The sequence below is a fragment of the Erinaceus europaeus genome, chromosome 5 (genome assembly GCF_950295315.1).
Source record: "Erinaceus europaeus chromosome 5, mEriEur2.1, whole genome shotgun sequence".
NCBI lineage: Eukaryota > Metazoa > Chordata > Mammalia > Eulipotyphla > Erinaceidae > Erinaceus > Erinaceus europaeus.
Genome location: NC_080166.1, coordinates 59188610 through 59209076, shown reverse-complemented (window position 1 = coordinate 59209076; position 20467 = coordinate 59188610). Strand labels below are relative to the sequence as shown.

General features: G+C 42.2%; 1 protein-coding gene across 2 annotated transcripts in view; it reads left to right on the top strand.

Annotated features, from left to right (window-relative positions):
* The window catches only part of PAWR (pro-apoptotic WT1 regulator), a 91051-nt gene extending 70710 nt beyond the window's left edge, over positions 1–20341 (top strand). For both annotated transcript variants that reach the window (XM_060191365.1, XM_007525659.3), the window contains 4 exons: positions 6547–6581; positions 14615–14762; positions 16500–16604; positions 17759–20341. In XM_060191365.1, coding sequence (XP_060047348.1) covers positions 6547–6581; positions 14615–14762; positions 16500–16604; positions 17759–17845 — 375 coding nt within the window. In that variant the 3' untranslated portion in view covers positions 17846–20341. The remainder of the gene's footprint in view (positions 1–6546; positions 6582–14614; positions 14763–16499; positions 16605–17758) is intronic.
* Positions 20342–20467: the final 126 nt, after the last annotated feature.

Here is a 20467-nt window from a genome sequence, read left to right as displayed (position 1 = left end):
TGTTGTTATTAGTATTGTTATTGCTGTTGTTGTTGGATAGGACAGAGAGAAATGGAGAGAAGAGGGGAAGACAGAGATGGGGAGAGAAAGACACCTTGCAGACCTGCTTCACCGCTTGTGAAGCTACCCTCCTGCAGGTGGGGAGCCGGGGGCTCGAACTGGGATCTTTACACCAATCCTTGTGCTTCGCTCCATGTGCACTTAACCTGCTGCACTACCACTGGGCCCCCGGGAAATAATGTTTTTTTTTTTCACTTCTTTATTGGGGGATTAATGTTTTACATTTGAGAGTAAATACAATACTTGTACATGCATAACATTTCTCAGTTTTCCATATAATACAACCTCCACTAGGTCCTCTGTCATCCTTTTTGGACCTGTACTCTCCCCCCCTGCCCAGAATCTTTTACTTTGGTGCAATACGCCAACTCCAGTTCTACTTGTGTTTTCTCTTCTGATCTTGTTATTCAACTTCTGCCTGAGAGTGAGATCATCCCATATTCATCCTTCTGTTTCTGACTTATTTCACTTATCATGATTTCTTCAAGCTCCATCCAAGATGGGCTGAAAACAGTGAAGTCATCATTTTTAATAGCTGAATAATATTCCATTGTGTATATAGACCACAACTTGCTCAGCCACTCATCTGTTGTTGGACACCTGGGTTGCTTCCAGGTTTTGGCTATTACAAATTGTGCTGCTAAGAACATATGTGTACACAGATCTTTTTGGATGGATGTGTTGGGTTCCTTAGGATATATCCCCAGGAGAGGGATTGCAGGATCATAGGGTAGGTCCATTTCTAGCCTTCTGAGAGTTCTCCAGACTGCTCTCCACAGGGTTGGACCAGTTTACATTCCCACCAGCAGTGCAGGAGGGTTCCTTTGACCCCACAACCTCTCCAGGGAAATAATGTTTTACAGGTTGATTGTTGGCATGTGGGTACAGTCTGCCACTTCCCTGTGGCAGGTGTTTGCACACCATTCTGCCCACCATTGCCTCAGTGTCCTTCCTCTCCAAGTCCTTTACTTGGCTGCACTACACCATATCCAGTCCTGGCTTCACCTTGTGCTTTACCTTCCTTTACTTTTTTTCTCTACCTATGGGTGAGATCAGCAGTTTTCATCTTTCTCTTTCTGGTTTATCTTACTTAATATGATTCCTTCAGCCTTCATCCAGGCTGAAACAAGATTTCATCTTTTTTTTTTTTAACAACTGCATAGTATTCCATTGTGTATATGTCCCACAACTTTTTTTAGCCACTCTCCTGTCATTGACCATCTGGGTTGTCTCTGAGTTTGAGCTGTTACAGGTTGGGCTGCTGTGAACACGGATGCCTTAGACTTCTTAGAATAGGTGTTTCTGTGCTCTTGGAGTAGATTCCTAGGACCAGGACTGCAGGTTCCAGGGTCAGACCATTTCTGGTGTTCTGAGCTGTCTCCAGGCTGTCTGCTACAGGACTTGGACCCACTGACCTACCCACTGGTGGCACACAAGGGTTTCTTTCTGTCTACACCCTCACCAGCAGCTGCTGTGTCTTTCTTCCTGATGTGTGACATTCTCACAGTGTGCAGTGGTATCTCACTGTTGTCTTTTTTTGCATTTCTCTGGTAATCAGTTATTTTGATCTTTTTTTTCATATGTTGACCATCTGAATATCTTTTTTTATTTTTAAACTTCTTTAAGTTATTTATTTATTGGATAGAGACAATCAGAAATTGAGAGGGAACAGGGAGATAGAGAGGAAGAGAGACACCTGCAACATCGCTTCACCACTTGCAAAGCTTTCCCCCCTGCAGGGGGGAACTGAGGTTTTTAAACCTGGGTTCTTGTGCGTTATAACATACGCACCACCACCTGGCCCCTGGATCTCTTCTTCAGTGAAAATTCTGTCCATGTCTTCTCCCAATTTAAAAGTCATCTTTGTTGTTGCTGAATTTAGTGTGCTTTTTGTTTTGGTCACTAGACTTTCGTCTGATACTTGGCTGATAAAGCTCTCTTCCATCTGCAAGATAGCTTTCTTACTTGAGAATTGTTCCTTAGACTTGTGGAGAAGCTGTTCATTGTGTTATAGCCCTTGTGGTTTTATTTTATTGTTTTTATTTTCCTTGCTGTTGAAACCTGAAAAGGGGTTTCTAAGTTCTGCCAATGTCTTTTCCTCTATAGTTGATGGCTTCTGGTCTGATGTCTGTGTCTTTGGTCCATGTGGAATTGACTTGTGTGCATTGTGCCATGTGGTGGTCCAGTTTCCTTCTGCACATTTCAACCCAATTTTCGTAACACTTGTTGAAAAGACTTTTTTACATTTGATGTCTTGTGTGTTTCTAAACAATTAGCTGTTTCTAGGTGTGAGGGTCACAGTCTTCTTTTCCTTTTTAAATTTTATTTATTTATAGACAGAGCAAGAGAGAGAGCGAGAGAAAGAGACCACAGCATTGATATTCTCTCCAGTGTGCTGGAGGCCAGACGAGGACCAGGGTCAGACACAAAGCAAAGGAGCACACTGTCTGCCTGGGCTGTTTTGCCAGCCTCGCAGTCTTTCCTTAATGTGCCATCTTACCATTCCTGGGCTACTTTTGCATTCTGAGAGAGAGAATGGTGACAGGGAGAGACAGTGTAGCAGCCAGAGCTTCCTTGAGTCAAAAGGAGGAAAAAGAGAAATGCATGGAGTCATGTAGATACCCTAATTCCTGGTAAACTTTCCATTTGTCTATCATCTATTTGTACTAGTAGATCAGAACCAGCGTCGAGGGTCAGGTGGTGGTGCGTCAGCTGGTGTGCACGTGTCACAGTGTGGAAGAAAGGACCCTGGTTCCCGTCCCCCCTCTCGGCATCCCCTGCATTCCTGGATAGGCATTCCTGGTGAGGGCTACAGACTGGCCTGGTAGAGTATACACGTTGACACTTAAACCAGGTTTAAGCTCATAGTCCCCGGGGGGAGGGGGGTCCTCATGTGGTGAAGCAGGGCTGCAGGTGTCTCTCCTCTCGCCTTCTCTCTCTCCTTGCCTCTCACTTTCTCTCTGTCTCTACCATAAGTAAATAAGATTTAAAACATTTGAGCAGTGGAGGCCTTCTTCACGGTCTTACCCTGACCCTCCGTCTGTAGTCCTGCCAGCACTCTGGTCAGTGCTCCTGTCCGTCGCTTGGCCACCTTCGTGTGTGCATCAGACCCGACAGATAACCAGGACAGGACAGCCTCTCTGCTCAGGGCCGCTTGTAGGCAGCCTTGACCTCTCTTTGTTCTGGAATGAACATGTTTGCCAGTTACAGGGATTGGGACTTGGGCAGCTGTGAGGGCTATTTTGTCTCTCAGACTACTGCTCCTTATTTTGATAACTAAAGTATCAGAGATCTAGCTAAGAAGGTTCTGTGTCCTCCTTTGCCAGTCTTCATCAGAGACCTATTTCTTTCTGGCATAGCAGGGTGTTGAAGGCTCGTCTTAAATTGCTACCCTTGCCTAGCCTCGGAAGTACTGACTTCTCCAAGGAATCTGGGTGGAAATATGCCATTTGGGATTCAGATAGGGAGTGCAGTTTGTGTTACTAGAATGTCTCCATTTCTAGACCCTTACTGTTTACGGATCCACAAAATATATGCATGTCTATAAGTGCATCCATTTCTGTACATAATTTATGTTTCCTTCCTACATCTGACTCAAATGTTGAAGCTCACTTACAGAGATAGATACCTTCAGCACTTAGCTGATGCCCGGGCTCTATGCAGTAGCTATTCCCTTGTTGACACTGAGAAACGTCTCATTATTCTTTATATCAAAAAAAGTCCCAATCCCCCGTATATGCCCACTCTCCCATTGTCAGCCACTTGACGTAAGTAGATTCTAGCCAGCCACATCCACTGTCCTGTGCTCACGTTCCTCCCTCTTCAGCCCGGGGCACCTTGTGCTAGCTGGAGAACCAATGCCTCCATTCACCTGCTGGAGTCGAGACTCCCTTGTGACACCTCCAGATGAGGGAGGCGCTCTTTGTGGCACTCACTGGATCCTGTTTGGACTCTGGCGTGTAACCTCTGGTCAGCCCTCCGCAGACACCCTTTCTGCACCCCTACCCGCGAGGGCTGTGGACTCCACAGAGGGTGCATCTGACTCTGGGAGACTCCTTTCTGGCCCTGCTCAGGACTGATGACTCGCCCCCACTTCCTCACTTGGCAGGTGCCTCTCCCACTGTGCTCAGGGTCCCACTCCTCAGAACAGCCCAGTGGCCCTGCTGCTGCTGAGACACTCTCCTGAGTTGTCTGGTCTCGGGGTCTTGGGGTCTCTGCACAGCAGCTCTTCCTGCCTAGCTCTGCCCGACCAGGACTCCAGGGCTCAGTCATTCAGGGAGGTAGAGCAAACAGGTTGTTCCCCTTCAAAACTTGGTCAGCAGGAGAAAATCCTCCTTGTATTTGACCAGTGATACAGTGTAGGTATTTAGTTTGCATTCATCTTCAACAGTTCATCTTAATAACGTTTGTAGGACTTCGAAGTCAGTCCTGCGGCCAGGCCATGCTTGTACTCAGGACTGCAGCTTCACTGCTGCCCCGTGTGAGTGGCTGCAGTGTTGTTTCACCATATTCCAGTGCTCTTGCACTTGTCTGATCTCATCTCACAGTTGCTTTTGTATTTGTTTATGCTTTACAAGTTCTGATCTGCCACTGCAGCCGTAAAGATGGTGCTCACAGGAGAATGCTTTATTTAAACTCACACAAAAACAAATCGTGCTTTGCCAACGTTTTCTGAGCTCTGCATGGGTCTCACCCTTCCCTTAGTAATATAAGCCATTCCATTATAAGGAGTATTATTTCAGGAAAAGAAGATTTTAAATCAGTTGCATAACAGACTTTGGGGCTACTGGAAGGTCTAATTACATACAGTTTGAAACTCTTTAAGACCAGTATCCACCTTAGCAGGTTATTTATTTTTTTTTAATGGCAATCTTAATGATTTCTCCTTCCTCCTCCTGTTAAGAACAGAATTGTCAGCTCTCTTAACAGTTTATGATAACAATTAAGTTGTCACCCTTTGTTTGCAAGTCTTTTTTTTTTTTTTTTTTTTTAAAGGTAGTGCTGGCTTCCTGCACTGTGTTTAGGCGTGTGGCTTCCTTCCTGGCCTGGTATCATCCACACCACACCCCTCCAGGGTCCCACGGCTCTGCACTGCTAGTCAGCTGACTGCCTTTTTTTGCCCCACCTGCTGCCCCTCCACCCCGCCGGTGACCACCCATCTTCTGTCAGGATCTATGGGTCTGTTGTTCTGTTCTGCCTGCTTTTTTTTTCCCTTTTAGATTTCACAAGTAAAAGAAATCACATAGTATTTGTTTTTATCCTTCTGACTTATTCCACGTAGCATGATTCTCTCACAACCTATCCACATTGTTTAAGAGTTCAGATTTCATCTTTAAAAAAAAAAAAAGAAAGAAAGAAAAACGAAAACCGAGAGCACCAGGCTGTGCAGAGGTGATAGACTACATGCGGAGCGGGTTCCAGCTCTGGTTGCCACCAGCGGGTGTGTGTGTGTGTGTGTGTGTGTGTGTGTGTGTGTGTGTGTGTGTGTGCAAGCGCTACAGGTGTTTCTCTTCCCTCCCTCACAGATAAAGGCGCGGGGGGGGGGGGTGTCTCCCAGGAGCCATGGAGGCAGCTCGGTGATGTGTGTGGGGTTGAGCTGGCTAGTCTTGGTGTTGCCAGGAGGGCAGCAGTCAGTAGAAGGCTGCACGTGTCTTTCTGGGCCAGTGTTCACATATTTTCTAGATAAACAGTCATATGGAACGTCATGTTTGATTTTTTTTTTTTTTGGAGGAGCCACTGTATTGGTTGCCATAGTGACTATACCCACTTAATATTTTGAGCATACCAGACCTTATTTTTCTCCACAAGTTTGCAAACTTTTTTTAAATTTTTTTATTTATTCCCTTTTGTTGCCCTTGTTGTTTTATTGTTGTAGTTATTATTGTCGTTGTCGTTGTTGGGTAGGACAGAGAGAAATGGAGAGAGGGAGGGGAAGACAGAGAGGAGGAGAGAAAGATAGACACACCTGCAGACCTGCTTCACCGCCTGTGAAGCGACTCCCCTGCAGGTGGGGAGCCGGGGTTCGAACCGGGATCCTTATGCCGGTCCTTGTGCTTTGCGCCACCTGCGCTTAGCCCGCTGCGCTACAGCCCAACTCCCCAAGTTTGCAAACTTTTTTGACTACTTGGTAGTCTGTCTTCCCCTCCTCTTTCCATTTCTCTCTGTCCTATCCAACAACGATAACATCAGTAACAACAACAACAATAATAACTACAACAATAAAACAACAAGGGCAACAATAGGGAATAAATAAATACTTAAAAAAGCACTTTACAGTTTTAAAAAAATGAAAGTAGCTTTGTGAGAGGTACCCAAATAAAGAGTATTGTTTAGGTTGACCAGCAGTATGGATTTTTTCAACTAACAGTAACTGCTTCAAATTAATTTCATTCAGAATGGACATACCCTATGAGCTGGTTGATGCAGTCTGGGATTGAGTGTGTGCACACACAGCCAAACTCACATGTCATTATTTTTACTTTGCAGGAGTCACCTAGGACAGTTTCAGGCAGACACAAAAGGTAAGACTCCTTAAGCCACGATGGGAGCATATTCGTAAACATGAGTATAAGGTGTGATGGGGACTTGGCTAACAAGGACTGTTTGAAGCAGCTTTTCAAACCCTGCAAACTGCACCATTGTGCTCATGAAGAGAAATCGCACTGCAGGCAGGCGTGTGCTGGCTTTGACCCGTACCGCAGTCTCTGAAAATCGCTTGGCACTGGAACACACTCGATTCCTGACAAGATTCTACATCTCCACCTTGATATGATGTGCTGCGAAGCTCCAGGTGGCGGAGCAGCTCTCCCTTTCTCCCTGTCTTTCTCTTCCCATGTTTGCCGTGGGTGTCCGTGCCTGTGTGCCTGTGTGTGTGTGTGTGTGTGTGTGTGTGTGTGTGTGTGCGCGTGTGCGCGCGCGTGTCTAAAAAGGTCAGGTGGAAGCTTTAAAATCACATATGCACGAGGCTCCAAGTTTGGCCCCTGACATTGCATGCATCAGATGGTGCTCTGGTTCTTTTTTTTTTTTTTTTCATCAGTAAATAAATCTTTCTTAAAAACGATGAAAGAAGAAGCAAGTCTATGAAAAATGAATAAATAAATATAGCCTTAATTTAGTGATTAAAAGAAGCTGTGGTGCTGTATTATTTCTACCTCTTTCCTCTCACTCCCCTCCCTTTCAACTTCCTCTGTCTCTGTAAAACAGAAAAGGAAGAAGAAAGTGAGGGCAGGGCCATACGCCAAGCTTTAGCACGCTCCGGTGCCGGCTCACACTCGGGCTGTGTACCTGTAAAGCAAGCACTTGCCCGCTGAGCTGAGCTGAGCTGAGCTGTTTTCCCCACCTGTTAGTTAGCGCAGTTATTTCATCACACACTCTGTGTGTGTACATACACACGCACACACACACACACATAAACATATAAGATCTTATGTGACTTAAGATTGACTTACACAACTATTAGATAACAGAGGTATAATTCCACACCTTTCTCACCACCAGAGTTTCTGTATCCCCATCTCTCCACTGGAAACTGCAGGAGTTCTCCCAAAGGTCACAGATAGGAGTTGATGATTATTTCTGTAAAAGCATATATATCTGCTCTCCCCTCCTCCCTCTATGGTCCTGGTCCCTCTTCCCTTCCAAGTCTTTTCCACACCTGTTACTGCTTCCAAGTTTCCTTCCTCCTTTCCTCTTTTCTCTGGATCCTGATGGAGTTGGAGTTCAGAGCCCTCTGGTCATCTTCCCCCATCACATCTCCCCCACTGGGAGAATGGACCAAAATTCTTTATGGGGAGCAGAAGGTGGGAGGTCTGGCTTCTGTAATTGCTTCTCCGCTGGACATGGGTGTTGGCAGGTGGATCCACACCCCCAGCCAGTTTCTATCTTTCCTAGTGGGGCAGGGTTCTGGGGAGGTGGGGCTCCAGGACACATTGGTGAGGTTGTCTGCCTAGGGATGTCAGGATAGAGTCATAGTAGCTGAAACCTGGTGGCTAAAAGGTGGCAAGATAAAGAAAAGAATAAATTATTTAATAAACAGGAGCTAAGAAGTAGGAATAGAGCAGGTGAGACTAGGAATCTTAGGGTGGAAAGAAGTGAAGAAGTCTATTTTCGGTATGTTCCTAGTTGCCCATGACTTTAGTCATTTTTGTTTAAGTTTGATAACTAGCATGCAGGCGAATAAAAATATTGTCTGGAAAGATGGTGTCAGAGTAGAGAAAGGGCTACAAAGTTGGATTAGTTGCCAGAGGTGCCCAGAAAGTTGGATATGGGCAGAATTTAGCTCCAAAACCAGAAGGAAATCCATAAATAATATTAACTGTTTACCCCATCGATATGACCCAGGGCCTATATCTATTCACATTTAGCACAGGAGCCTGTGTAACCTCTATATCCCTGTCAGTCTGAGCTCACAGTTCACTGTTATAGTTGGGAACATTCTCGGCTGCTCTCATTTCAGGACCCGTCTCCTTGAGTGGCAGAGTAGGATGACCTAACCCAGCCTCCCTTTAGAGAGTGGGGCAGTTCCTATCATTGCTACTTTCTTGGAGGCCCACAAGAGAGCTTATGATGGTGTTTCTGATGGAAATGAGCAGTGACTGTGGAGAGAGGATCTATTAGAGGTCTAGGTCCATCGTATCTGTGTGGAAATTCAAGGATTCCCTTACTAGAGCCCCAGGTGAGGGGATGGTCTGTTACTGACCAAAAAAGGCCAGTCTTTTGCCCATCTCCAGATTTTGTAGTCCTTTCTTTATCTCCCAGTTGTTAAATGTATCCAAACCCATATTAGGTTGGTGGGGTCTGCCTTCTTTGGGCCTTACTACTAAGTTGCCAAGCTTATATTAGGTTAAGTCTATCCGGTTAGAGAATTTTCATGATGCCTTCTTTAGGCCCCTCTACTAGGATCCCAGTCCTATTAGGTCTAAGTCTAATCACAGAGGGCTGTTAAGCACTTTTAATTTGAGGTATATAATTGCCCCTCGCTTATGGATACACGTACACCTGCACCAGTACCATAGGCCCTAGCCTGTATCTAGTGTCTGTAACTTGGTTAGGAAGCATGCCATCTGAAGTGGAGTGAGGAAGTCCCATGTGTGAGGAAAGATCTCACCAGACCCGAGGAGTTGGGAGGTTGATATCTCAGGCTTGGCGTCTCTGACAATCCACAGTAACATGCCAGTAGCAGCATAGAGTGAGTGGTTTGACATGTGCTGTGTGAATTAAAGGGGAAAGAACTTTACCTGTAGTAAGGGTCGTAAGGGGGTGAGTAGTGGTGGTGACAATAAGGTAGTGGTACTTATTAAAACTGCAGAGACCAATAATGTACTGGTTATTTAAATAATATAATGGTTATTTAAAAATCTCAGGAGATACCTAATTTTTCTAACATTTGACTATTTCGACTAAGTTGTTAAACTGCACAGTAGCTCTTTTTGTTTCATTTTGTTTTGAAAAACTCTCTAGCTATAATCTCCTAGTGTTGTTCTCATAATAGTTTTAGAGTGGTAGTGGTTCTGTTTGTTTTGGTTTTTTAGTTAATTTGTTTATTGGGTAGAGACAGCCAGAAATCAAGAGGGAAGAGGGTGATAGAGAAGGAGAGAGCCAGAGAGACACCTGCAGCCCTGCTTCACTGCTCGTGAAGCTTTCCCCAGACCCTTGTGCACTGTTAATGTGTATGCTCAACCAGGTGTGCCATCACCCGGCCTCAGAGTGGTGGTGTTTTCCCCCCAACACTGCAGCTCTTGATCTTTGTACACAAGATGTGAAAATCCCCAGAGAGAAAAAACCTTTCAGGAAAGGCTAGTATTTATACTTGATGAAGACACGCATTCTCATTTCTTTCCTGGACATTATACTTGAGATCTTTGTAATGAAGGGAGAGAGCCAGATACTTTTTGGGATTGATCAGAGATTTGTGTTAAAGTTCTAACTACAATGTTACACATACACACAAACACACACACTCACTTAGTTAATGAAACAATTCCTTTAGTCTGTTGATTTTGCATTGTACATATTTGTTCCTCAAGTAGTTTAAAAACATTTCTCTTCTTGAAATCAGCAGAGCTAAATTTAGCACTAAGATCAAGTTTTTATAATTATGATAAACTAACATGTAGTAGGAAGAAGACATTATTTTTCAACAATAATTATTTTGAGTTTCTATAGTAGCATTTTTTATGTATTCATGAGCCCAATGTGAACAATTAAAAAATTAATAGTGAAACTTTGAGACATGTTGTTTTAAATTTGTATGTCAAATACAAAACTACTAATTGTAGTTCACTCCTGCTTAGTTGTTGTTAGCATTGTAGGCTCGAACAATCCTGTGTTTGTGCAGATATCTGTGCACAAAATTCAGTTTTCTCCCTCACCACCACATTGCATTCAATCTTGTATCAATACACAGATGCAGGACACCAGGAAATGCACAGATTTCTGGCTAGAGCAAGAGTGAATTTCAGTACCAACTACCTAAACTTTAGGTCGCGAAACAGTTATCAAGTGCACTTGATACAGATGTTCAGAGTTATTGGCTGTTTGGATATAGGTGGCTAATGATTTGAGTCCTTAAGAGAGAAAGGAATTATTGGCACAGATTGTTAGGTGAGGAGAAAAGAGAAACCTGAGTAAAATGAGGAGGGAAGAACTGGTATAGAAAGGAAGAAACGGAGAGGGAGGTCTCACGAGGCTCCGCCGGGTTACAGAGCAGCACTGGGTGTTGTTCGCACGTGGCACGAGGCAGCCTCTCCAGAGTGCACACACTGGAAACCTCCACTCACAGCTTCTCAGATCAGCTTCTTGCTCTTCGCCGTCTTTCTTTAATATCATTCCCTATCTCTTTATGACCCAGGAGCTTGTTTCTTTTCAGTCTTGAGCGATCTGACTTTGTCTAGACGTCTCACAGTGAAGTTTTCTGCTCATCTACTGAGGGACTTCCAAACACTTCCCAGTGTTTGGAAGTGTGAGCAAAGCGGCTGGAAGCAGTTGTGTGGAGCTTTGTGTGTAGTAGGCGGAGTGTCTTGGTGAGTTGAGTTGTGTATTGTGTGAGTAGCACCAGATGCAGAGTTGATTCTCAAGCTGCGTCGGATGGTTCTTCAACCTCAATACTCGGGTCCTTGGCATACAGAGAAAACCAACTTGGGTTTCTTCACGTTCAGTAATTTTTCAGATGTGCTTTTCATCCTGAATTCTTAGTGCCCGGTGAGGGATGTGTGCTGCACTTAACATTTGTAGGGGTCTTGTTTAGCATGAGTTTGCTGATACAGCGTGTTGAATGAATGAATGGTGGTTGTCCCACATTCACTACACCTGTATGGTTTCTTTCCAGTGTGACTTCTTTGATGTTCAGCAAAAGACTTGAGTTTTAAACACCTAGATAATACCCAGAAGCACAGCAAATAGACCCTGTGGTGAGGGTGTTTGGTTCTGCAAGAAACATCCACACTAGAAGCAGTGCTTGGGGGTTGGTGCTGTTCCACTTCCTCTCCAACATTTGGGATTGTCATTGCTTTTGACTGTAGCAACTCTCATGGCTGTGTGGTTATAGCCCATTGTTTTACTGTGCATTTCCTGTGGACTGCAATGATAAGCATCCTTTTGTCTGTTTATTTGCCATCTGTCTCTGGTGGTGGGAACTGTATGGAATCCAACCCCAATTACTTTACTATTTTTTTTAATCTTTTTTTTTATATTTATTTTATTTACTTATTCCCTTTTGTTGCCCTTGTTGTTTTATTGTTGTAGTTATTGTTGTTGTTGTCATTTCTAGATAGGACAGAGAGAAATGGAGAGAGGAGGGGAAGACAGAGAGGAGGAGAGAAAGATAGACACACCTGCAGACCTGCTTCACCGCCTGTGAAGCGACTCCCCTGCAGGTGGGGAGCCGGGGTTCGAACCGGGATCCTTATGCTGGTCCTTGTGCTTTGCGCCACCTGCGCTTAACCCGCTGCGCTACAGCCCGACTCCCACTTTACTATTTTTTAAATCAATATGAAATTGCTAATAAAAATTAAATTAATAATAATAATGAAGTGAATTTTGTTACCATTTGATAAGTACACTGATATTTGCCAGTTGACTCTGATGTGAAGGAAGAATTTGTTTTTCAGTTTTCTTGCTGGTAAAACTTGCGCTGAAGTATAGAAAGAGTATACAAGTCAGGAAACGTGCTTATGGAATGTTGCTTAGCTTTTGTTGAGGGGAGTATGTTCGTATTACTTAGAGGCAGTATTTTTTTCCCCCTAAATGAGAGTATAAACAGTACTCTGTTTTAACATCCTTGAAGGTGTGTTTTGTCTTTGTTGGCTGATTTGGTGCAGAGCCTCACACATGCTGGGCAGGGACTCCCCACAGTGCCCCCTTCCTGCCCTATCAGCATTTTAAACACAGGAATTAAGTTGAATTTCCTTAAAGCTTTCTTGAATTATTTGTACCACATTAGCTTTCCATGTAAACAGGGAATGTCAGATGTTTTCAGCATCAATTTCAATTAAAAGACAAAATGAAAGTTGGAAATTTGGAGAGAAAAGTATTTATTGATTGATTGGTTGCTATATATATATATATATATATATATATATATATATATATATATATATATATTCCCTTTTGTTGCCCTTGTTTCATTGTTGTACTTATTAATGTCGTCGTTGAATAGGACAGACAGAAATGGAGAGAGGAGGGGAAGACAGAGAGGAGGAGAGAAAGATAGACACCTGCAGACCTGCTTCACCTGCTTCACCTCCCCTGCAGGTGGGGAGCTGGAGACTTGAACAGGGATCCTTATGTTGGATGTCCGTCCTTGTGCTTTGCGCCACGTGCACTTAGCCTGCTGTGCTACCGCCCTACTCCCTGATTGATGGTTTCTACAGTAGTAACAAAGTACATGTGGTCTCAATAGTGCACATTTGCAAAAAATTATCATTAAATACCTCACCAATTTGATAATAAACTGTCTTATTTTATATCGAGATATATATATAGTGAATTAAAAGGTGAGGGTTCCATTTCTTCAAAAATTACGTTAGATGTGATTACAGTTTTATTGGACAAATGATTTGAACTATCAGTAAAGAATTCACAACAGATCTTGAAAACAAGCATACATTTTGGGTGAATGTAAAAATCTTGAACTCATTAAAATTGCTTTAAGATATTTTATCTTTTTCCTGTCCATCTATATCTGTGAAAAGAGTTTCTCTGTTGTGAGTATTCTTGAAATGTAGAGTAAATATACTCATCTCCTCGTGAGTAATGTCAGAGTTCGTCCAGACAGACCCAGCAAACTAGCACCCATGGTACTTGGCTTTGGAGAAGGTCGAGGTGTCCCCACTTCCTTTCAATATCAGACACAAATCTGATGTGGTAGCGTGCCAGAAAATATCCCGTGACAGAGGTCTCACTCTGCAGAGTTCTCTGCTGGAAGCTGACTGCCATGAGGTGAGAAACCTGACCCATAGCGCAGGTCCCGGCTAACAGGCAGATTCTCCAGTCCATTCAACCCCTCGGATGACCAGCACTGACCAGTGTCTTGTTGAAACATTGTAGGAAACCCTGAATCCTAGCCACCCACCTAGATACTGTCCCACTCCCAAGCATAGGGGTTGCCAGGTAGAGTGTTTCTTAGGGCTGGGAGACAGCTCACGTGGGTGGCGTGCAGCCTGGAGATGGGCCCCCGCCCTCTGCCCGTGTTGCTTAAGCCTCCAGAGTTGGGTACAGTTCTTTACACAGTCGTCGGTGACTATTACCAACAAGGACATGCTCATTTGGCGCTCAAGGGGCCGTACACGCTGACGTATCTGCTGCTGTTTGTTATTAAGTGTGTTATGTACTACGAAGGCTCTTGTTTCAGTCCTGACTTTTGGCTGATAGAATTACAAAAAAGTGGGGTTTGGGAGGTGCCTCACCTGGTCGAGTGCAGGTGGTGCTGAGGACCCAGGTCTGACACCTTAACAGCGTTGTGGGAGCACCAAGCAGAGGAAGCTTCACAGCTGGTGAAGCAGTGCTGTGGAGTCTGTTGTTGCTGGTGGCCAAAAAAAAAAAAAAAAGACAGCAGTTATGAAGATGATAGCTACTTGCTTTAAATTCAAGGGTGTCACTCATTTTCCTGAAGTTGATTTTTTTTGCCTGATCTAAGTAAAAGTTTTTCAATGTGTTTTTCATCATAGCTTGTCTGCATTGGGTCACCTGCCAAAACTTTCTACCTTTGCCTTACTGTGCTATAAGTCACAGGGTGACGCGCCTTAAACTGAGCGCAGTCTGTGAAGGGCAGAGCCCATGTGTGTGTGCCTGCTCTGGGCCATTACCACTCACAGTAGTGTTTGCTATTTGCCACTTACTCACTCGATGCAGGTTAAAAAAAAAAAAAGAACCTAATGTTCCTTTAATTTTCTTCATTGTGTTGGAACAATGGTTAACTTCTGTAATAAGTCTGCCGCTGTAGTCATGTCACCGCAGGAGACTCTTGACTGTTCATTAGGCATAGAAAATATGGCTGTCATTCTTCTTTTGAAGTGCTAGAGGTTTTTCTAAATTAACCACATTTTTATTTTCACAGCACAACTACTGCCTCTGAAGAAGATACTTCAACTAGACATTCCCGCACAGATAGAAGTGGGCTTAGCAGATATAACAGGGACACAAGTGCTTCAGGTAATTTGGTCTCCAGTAGCACGTTGGAAAAGAAAATTGAAGATCTTGAAAAGGTATGAATCACAAGTTATTTAAGATTAACTAATGCAGGGCTGGGCGGTGGCATGCTTGGCTAAGCACACACATTACTGTGTGCAAGGCCCCTGGACGAACCCCCCCCCCCACAGGGGGGCCCCTTCACAAGTGGTGATGCAGGTCTACAGGGGTGTCTCCTGTCTTTTCTTCTCTATCCCTCCCCTCTTAATTTCTCTTTGTCCTGTGAAATAAAGTAGAAAGAAATGGAAAAACTGGCTTCCAGGAGTGGTGGATTTGTAGTCCCAATCCCAGCCATAACTTTGGTGGTGATTTAAAAAAAAAAAAAAGATGAATGTGCCTGAGAGAAAAAACTTGATATGTATTGATGGGAGACATTGTTGAGACAGAGGACGGAACAAGGCACACTGGTGATTAGTGTTAACAAGCATTTCCAGATAGGGTCAAATACTAGCTTAGTGTTATTGAGAGCCATCTTTACCTTGAGAATGGTTATATGTTTTTACTGTGTATTGATTGTGTTATCTGTCTAGATTATTTGTAGACTTTCTACTGGGTTCTGAATTAGAGCCTAGAACTTTGATGTCTTTGGTGTTTGAAGTAATCTTAACAATAGGCCTATTGAAATGTTCCTTTGTGAACAATTCATGCTTACTGGCATTCCTTTTTTTTTTTTTTTTTAACCAGAGCACTGCTGAGCTCTGGCTGATGGTGGTACAGGGGATTGAACCTGGGACCAGGGAGCCTCAGGCATGAGAGTCTGTAACCATTGTGCAGTCTCCCCTGTTGGCATTACTTTTTTAATCAGAGGGTCTTAAGTATGTCCTATGGACATTTGACACTGACGTTGACAGTGGCAGTGAATTACTTTCCCCCTGTGATGCCAAGAATTTTTATGTAGAAATTTAATTTTAAAACGTTTCTATGTACATCTCTGAGTGTTAGTTTTTGCGGTTTTAAGGAGTGCTTAGTGTAAGTTTTCAATAGCTTTCCTCAGGAAAATGTTCTAAAGTACCACAAGAATTTGAACTTCGGGCTCTAAGTAAGATTTCTCTAAAGCAGGCATTACATTATTTAAAGAAAAGGAAGTTTAAAAACTGATCATCTATTTCAGGTCCTTAATTTTTATCGACGACCAGCTGACTGACCAGAAGCAAAATTGAGGACCATTACTTTTCTTTTTTTTTTTAAACTTTATTTTTATTTTTCATTAGAGACAGAGAGAAATTGAGGGGAAGGAGAGGTAGAGATGGAGAGAGACAGAAAGACACCTGCAGCCCTACTTCACCAGTCATGAAGCTTTCCCCACTGCAGGTGGGGACCAGAGGCTTGAACCTGGGTCCTTGAGCACTGTAGTGTGTGCACTTAACCAGGTACGCCACCACCTGGTCCCGGACCATTACTTTTCCGTATAGAGCTGTTTGTGGAACAATCTCTTTATCTTAAACTTTATATTTTTAATAGTTTTTTTAAATTTCCTTAAATAACTCCATATACAAATTAATTTGTAGGTTATTCAGTGTACATACTAGCAGGCCTCATCAGTAGTGATGATCAAGTCATCCAGTATTTGTTGAAGACTTCACCTTAAACAACTATAGCCCTCTCATTCTCTGATTCTTTCTGTCTTGGCTTCTCACTAAGTGACTTAAAATTTCACATTTAAGGTGCTTACCCAAACTTGACAAGTATATATCATTAGAAATGGTAAGCAACCGTTTATTTCCCAGTTAATGCTTCATCATTATGTCTGCTAGGAAGTGATAAGAGAAAGGCAAGAAAACCTAAGACTTGTGAGATTAATGCAAGATAAAGAAGAAGTGATTGGAAAACTCAAAGAAGAAATTGACTTGTTGAACAGAGTAAGTAGTCATGTGTTTTAGTTTTGTGGTTTCCTTTTTCTGGCATTTGGATAGAGTCATAAGTACCAAGATAGAATCTTGTTATTTAGTTTTGTTAATGAGAGAGTTGTGATAGATTCATTCCATAAACTGATTCCCTCTGACCAGTTGCCACCTAATCTTATTCTTTTGAGTGGTGAACTGGTGTATGAATTTGTCCCGTGTTTTGTTAAAGTCTGGAGCTGATAGATAGGTAGCTCTGCCATTGCCACACATGAAGTAACTTTGGCACAGAGTTGCCTCAGCTGGGACTAAGATGGGCACTTTGGATTTCAGAGTCCAGAGAGGTCTTTTCCTCTCCATACCGTCTGACCCCCAGGCTTACCCTTGGGTCTCTGTTACTGCTAGACTGTGTGCCCTTCCTAAGAAGGAGGTCTGGATACTATCTAGATAGTGATAGTAAGACAGTATTATCCCACAATTCACTTTTTTGAGAACATAAGATGGATGAAGAAAAGAAATGTTTTCCCTTTAAGGAAAGAAAGAACAGATCTTTCCCCTGCGCTTAGCTCTAACTACAAGAGAGGAGAAAGCAGAGAGGCTGTGTATGTACAAACCCATTCTGGTAGGACTCAGCCGGGAGCTGCAGGTTTCCCATGCAGACGCAGAAATTCAGAGTTCACCTCCCACCGAGTTGTTTTAAGAATCTGCATTACTTGACCTCAGGTACTCAGTAGTTCTGATTCTAGCCAAACTCTTCCTTTTCTTGTAGACTGGCCTTCCATGTTGGTTGGGAGTTTAAGTGTTTCTCTATTGGTCATACAATACAGGTCAACAGAATCTGCAGATATTTTAATGACTGGCCTACTGAGAGTGCTGCTTCGTTGTTTTCATGGGTACAAGTGATTGAACTTAGACTTTGCTCCTGAAAGGCATGTGGTCTTATAGAGAACCAGCACCCTGACGCAGATATGCAGATATTTTGATGTATTTTAGCGTTACCTGAGGCACTGTGTGCATTAAAAAAACAAAACCAACCAACCAAACAAACAAATTTCGCTTGCAAAGTCCATGTCGGCATTACCTTGCTTCCCTCCACTTGGAGGTATCTATTACCTTTAAAGACTTAATCAGCTTTAAAACTCTTGCATTACTTTTCTCTTTGTTTCTTTAAGGACCTAGATGACATAGAAGATGAAAATGAACAATTGAAGCAAGAGAATAAAACTCTTTTGAAAGTTGTTGGTCAGCTCACAAGGTAGAAGACCCAAGGCTCAGCGTGGAGAGCTTGTTTTCCGACTACTGATTGAATGTTACGGTTAATGCTAGGACACTATTCCTGCGCTGCAGTACATGAAACTAAGAGTGCATATTTATTTCTAGGAGGCAACAGTGGGTGTTTATTTTCAAAATAATTCCCTTTTATCTTTCAGTTTCCAAAAAAAGTATCAGCCTTTCCGTTTCAAAACTAAGTCTCTTTCGGTTATTAAAATTATGTCATGCATATACTGTGTGGCTTAAGTTACAAGCATTTGAATATATTTTATCTATGGCAGCACATTTCCTCCCTAAAGGAATAGACATAGTTTTTGTTTACATAAATTCAAATACTCTTGTGGAACTGCCCACAAATGCCTTATTGCTGTGCGGTCTTTCATGTTTTGATTATTTACTGGTAAAGGTTTTTGTCTGCTGTCATGTATTCTTTCAGCTTATTCTGAACAATTCAGAGTAACATAGTCCCATTGTTTTGTGTGATACTCATTTTTTAAAAAGGAAAGCTGTTATAAAAGCCATTACCGTGTACTGACTGGCTAAATACACAATTTGAAAGAATACTTGAATTCGTGCTATAGTACATTAAAATGCTATTTGTATTTGAATATTGAAAAATTTTAAATTACTTTCACTTCTGAGAACTATACAATTGTAATTTTAATGTAAAATTGCTTATGTAAGTAATACCGTTCTACGTTTTTAAATTTCAAGGTCTATAAGTGGACATAGGATATTTAAAAAATGACTTACTACACATTAAGCCTGGGAGTGTGTCTGTGTAATTTCAGTGTTTAAGAAAATGAATTGATATTTTTGAACATGATACTTATTACAGTAAAAAAAAATATCCACACATAAAAAGCATTTATACTACACTAGCAGAATTATACATGAGCAAAATTAGTGCTAATATACTTTAATTTCTAACTTGGTAAATAAAACTGTGGACACAGTTGTTCTCATATGAGAGAATTATTCCCCTACCTCAAATTTAAGGGATTTTCTTCCTAAGTTTGGATCTTTTTTATTGTTTTATTAGGGAAATAGTGATTTATAAGACGGTTATTGTCAGATGGGTGCCTGACTTTTGTTTGGGGTTTTAAAAGCAATTATTTTAAATAATTTTACAAATCCTTTTTTATTTAATATCATTAGTGTTTAGACGGTTTTATTCTGTACTTAGTATTGAGCAAGGAAATCCCTTTCTTTAGGACTCACTGAGAAAGGTCTGCCTGACAGGTGAATCTCAAACACTATATTGGGACACCCATCCTTTATTCAGTCAGTGCATGGAAGGGGCCTTGAGAGAGTAAAGCCCAGGGCTGAGTCTCTGACATGCCAATCAACCCCTTCACTCTTCCTGGCTGGAAAACCAGGCACACTGAGGCAATTGGGAAAATGTGGATTGGATCAGAAATCCCCGATGTTCAGTTAGAAAGCTCTTCACAGTTACCCAGATGGACTTCCTCTCACCCTTTTTCTCACTTAAGTTTTAACTTTGACTCGAAATAGCTTAGGTTGCCTAAAAGGAATTCCTTAGCTGTGTATCTTAGACCTGGGTTGAACCCCTGTATAGACTTTATAAAACTGACCATCTCTCTGATACTCCTGTGACTTGGCTTTGGGGAAACTGCCACTATTATTTTCCTCATGTGTCGTTCACTGGAACCCCTGGAAGTCACTTAGTGTTAAGCATGTCATCCCCTTTTCATTTCTTTAATAATTAACCTAGTCTTTGGGGAAGTTTGTGTATGTTCATTTGAGAGTTGATAAAATGTAACACCGCATTAACAGGCTTACCACAGCTGCATTTACCAAGAAGGGCGTCTTTGGAGCTCACCACCAGCATGGCACTGTGGTATGTCTGCCAGGCCCAGTCACTGCCTCTGACTAAGGTCCTCATCTCCCTTCTGTTACCCTTAAACCTGTGGCAGAAACATCAGTATTTCCTTGTGTTCTGTCAACACTTGAATGTTATGAAAATGCTAGGTCAGCCTTAATTAAGTTAGCACATAGTCTTTTTAATTAGAGAAGCGGTTTGAACTTTAATGCACGTGTAGATAAATCTTTCTCTTCCCTTTTTAAAGTTAGACCAGTTATTACTGCTTTCAGAGACTGGCCTGCTTTTAAGATTTTTCCTCAGCTTTTCAGGAATGTATCCAGTAAATATATTTTATATCATGGTACTTATTGTGAATACAGGAATCTGATTGCTTGGGCAAACCAACTCATATGCAATCCTTATTCCCATCTTAAATTGCATATTTATAGCACATATAACTTTTGACACCTAATCTGCTACAATTTAACTTTTTTAATTGATACTTTTAAAAAGGTAACTAAGTACTTGTATACTACCTTAGAAAACTTGGTTAATGTCAACAAAACATACTAGGATTTGTGAAGTTAACAGTCCAATTCAGAAATACTTTTATAACTCTTGGGAATTTGTGGCATAATAAAGAGTGTCTGAAGTTCCAGTGTGTTTATGACATTCTTTTCAAAGCAGTGCATTTATTACCTTTAAAACACAGCTTGTCCCTTTGATTCCTGACATGCATTCACTTGGAAGTTACTGAAGTCATTTTCATCTTTCTGGAAATATT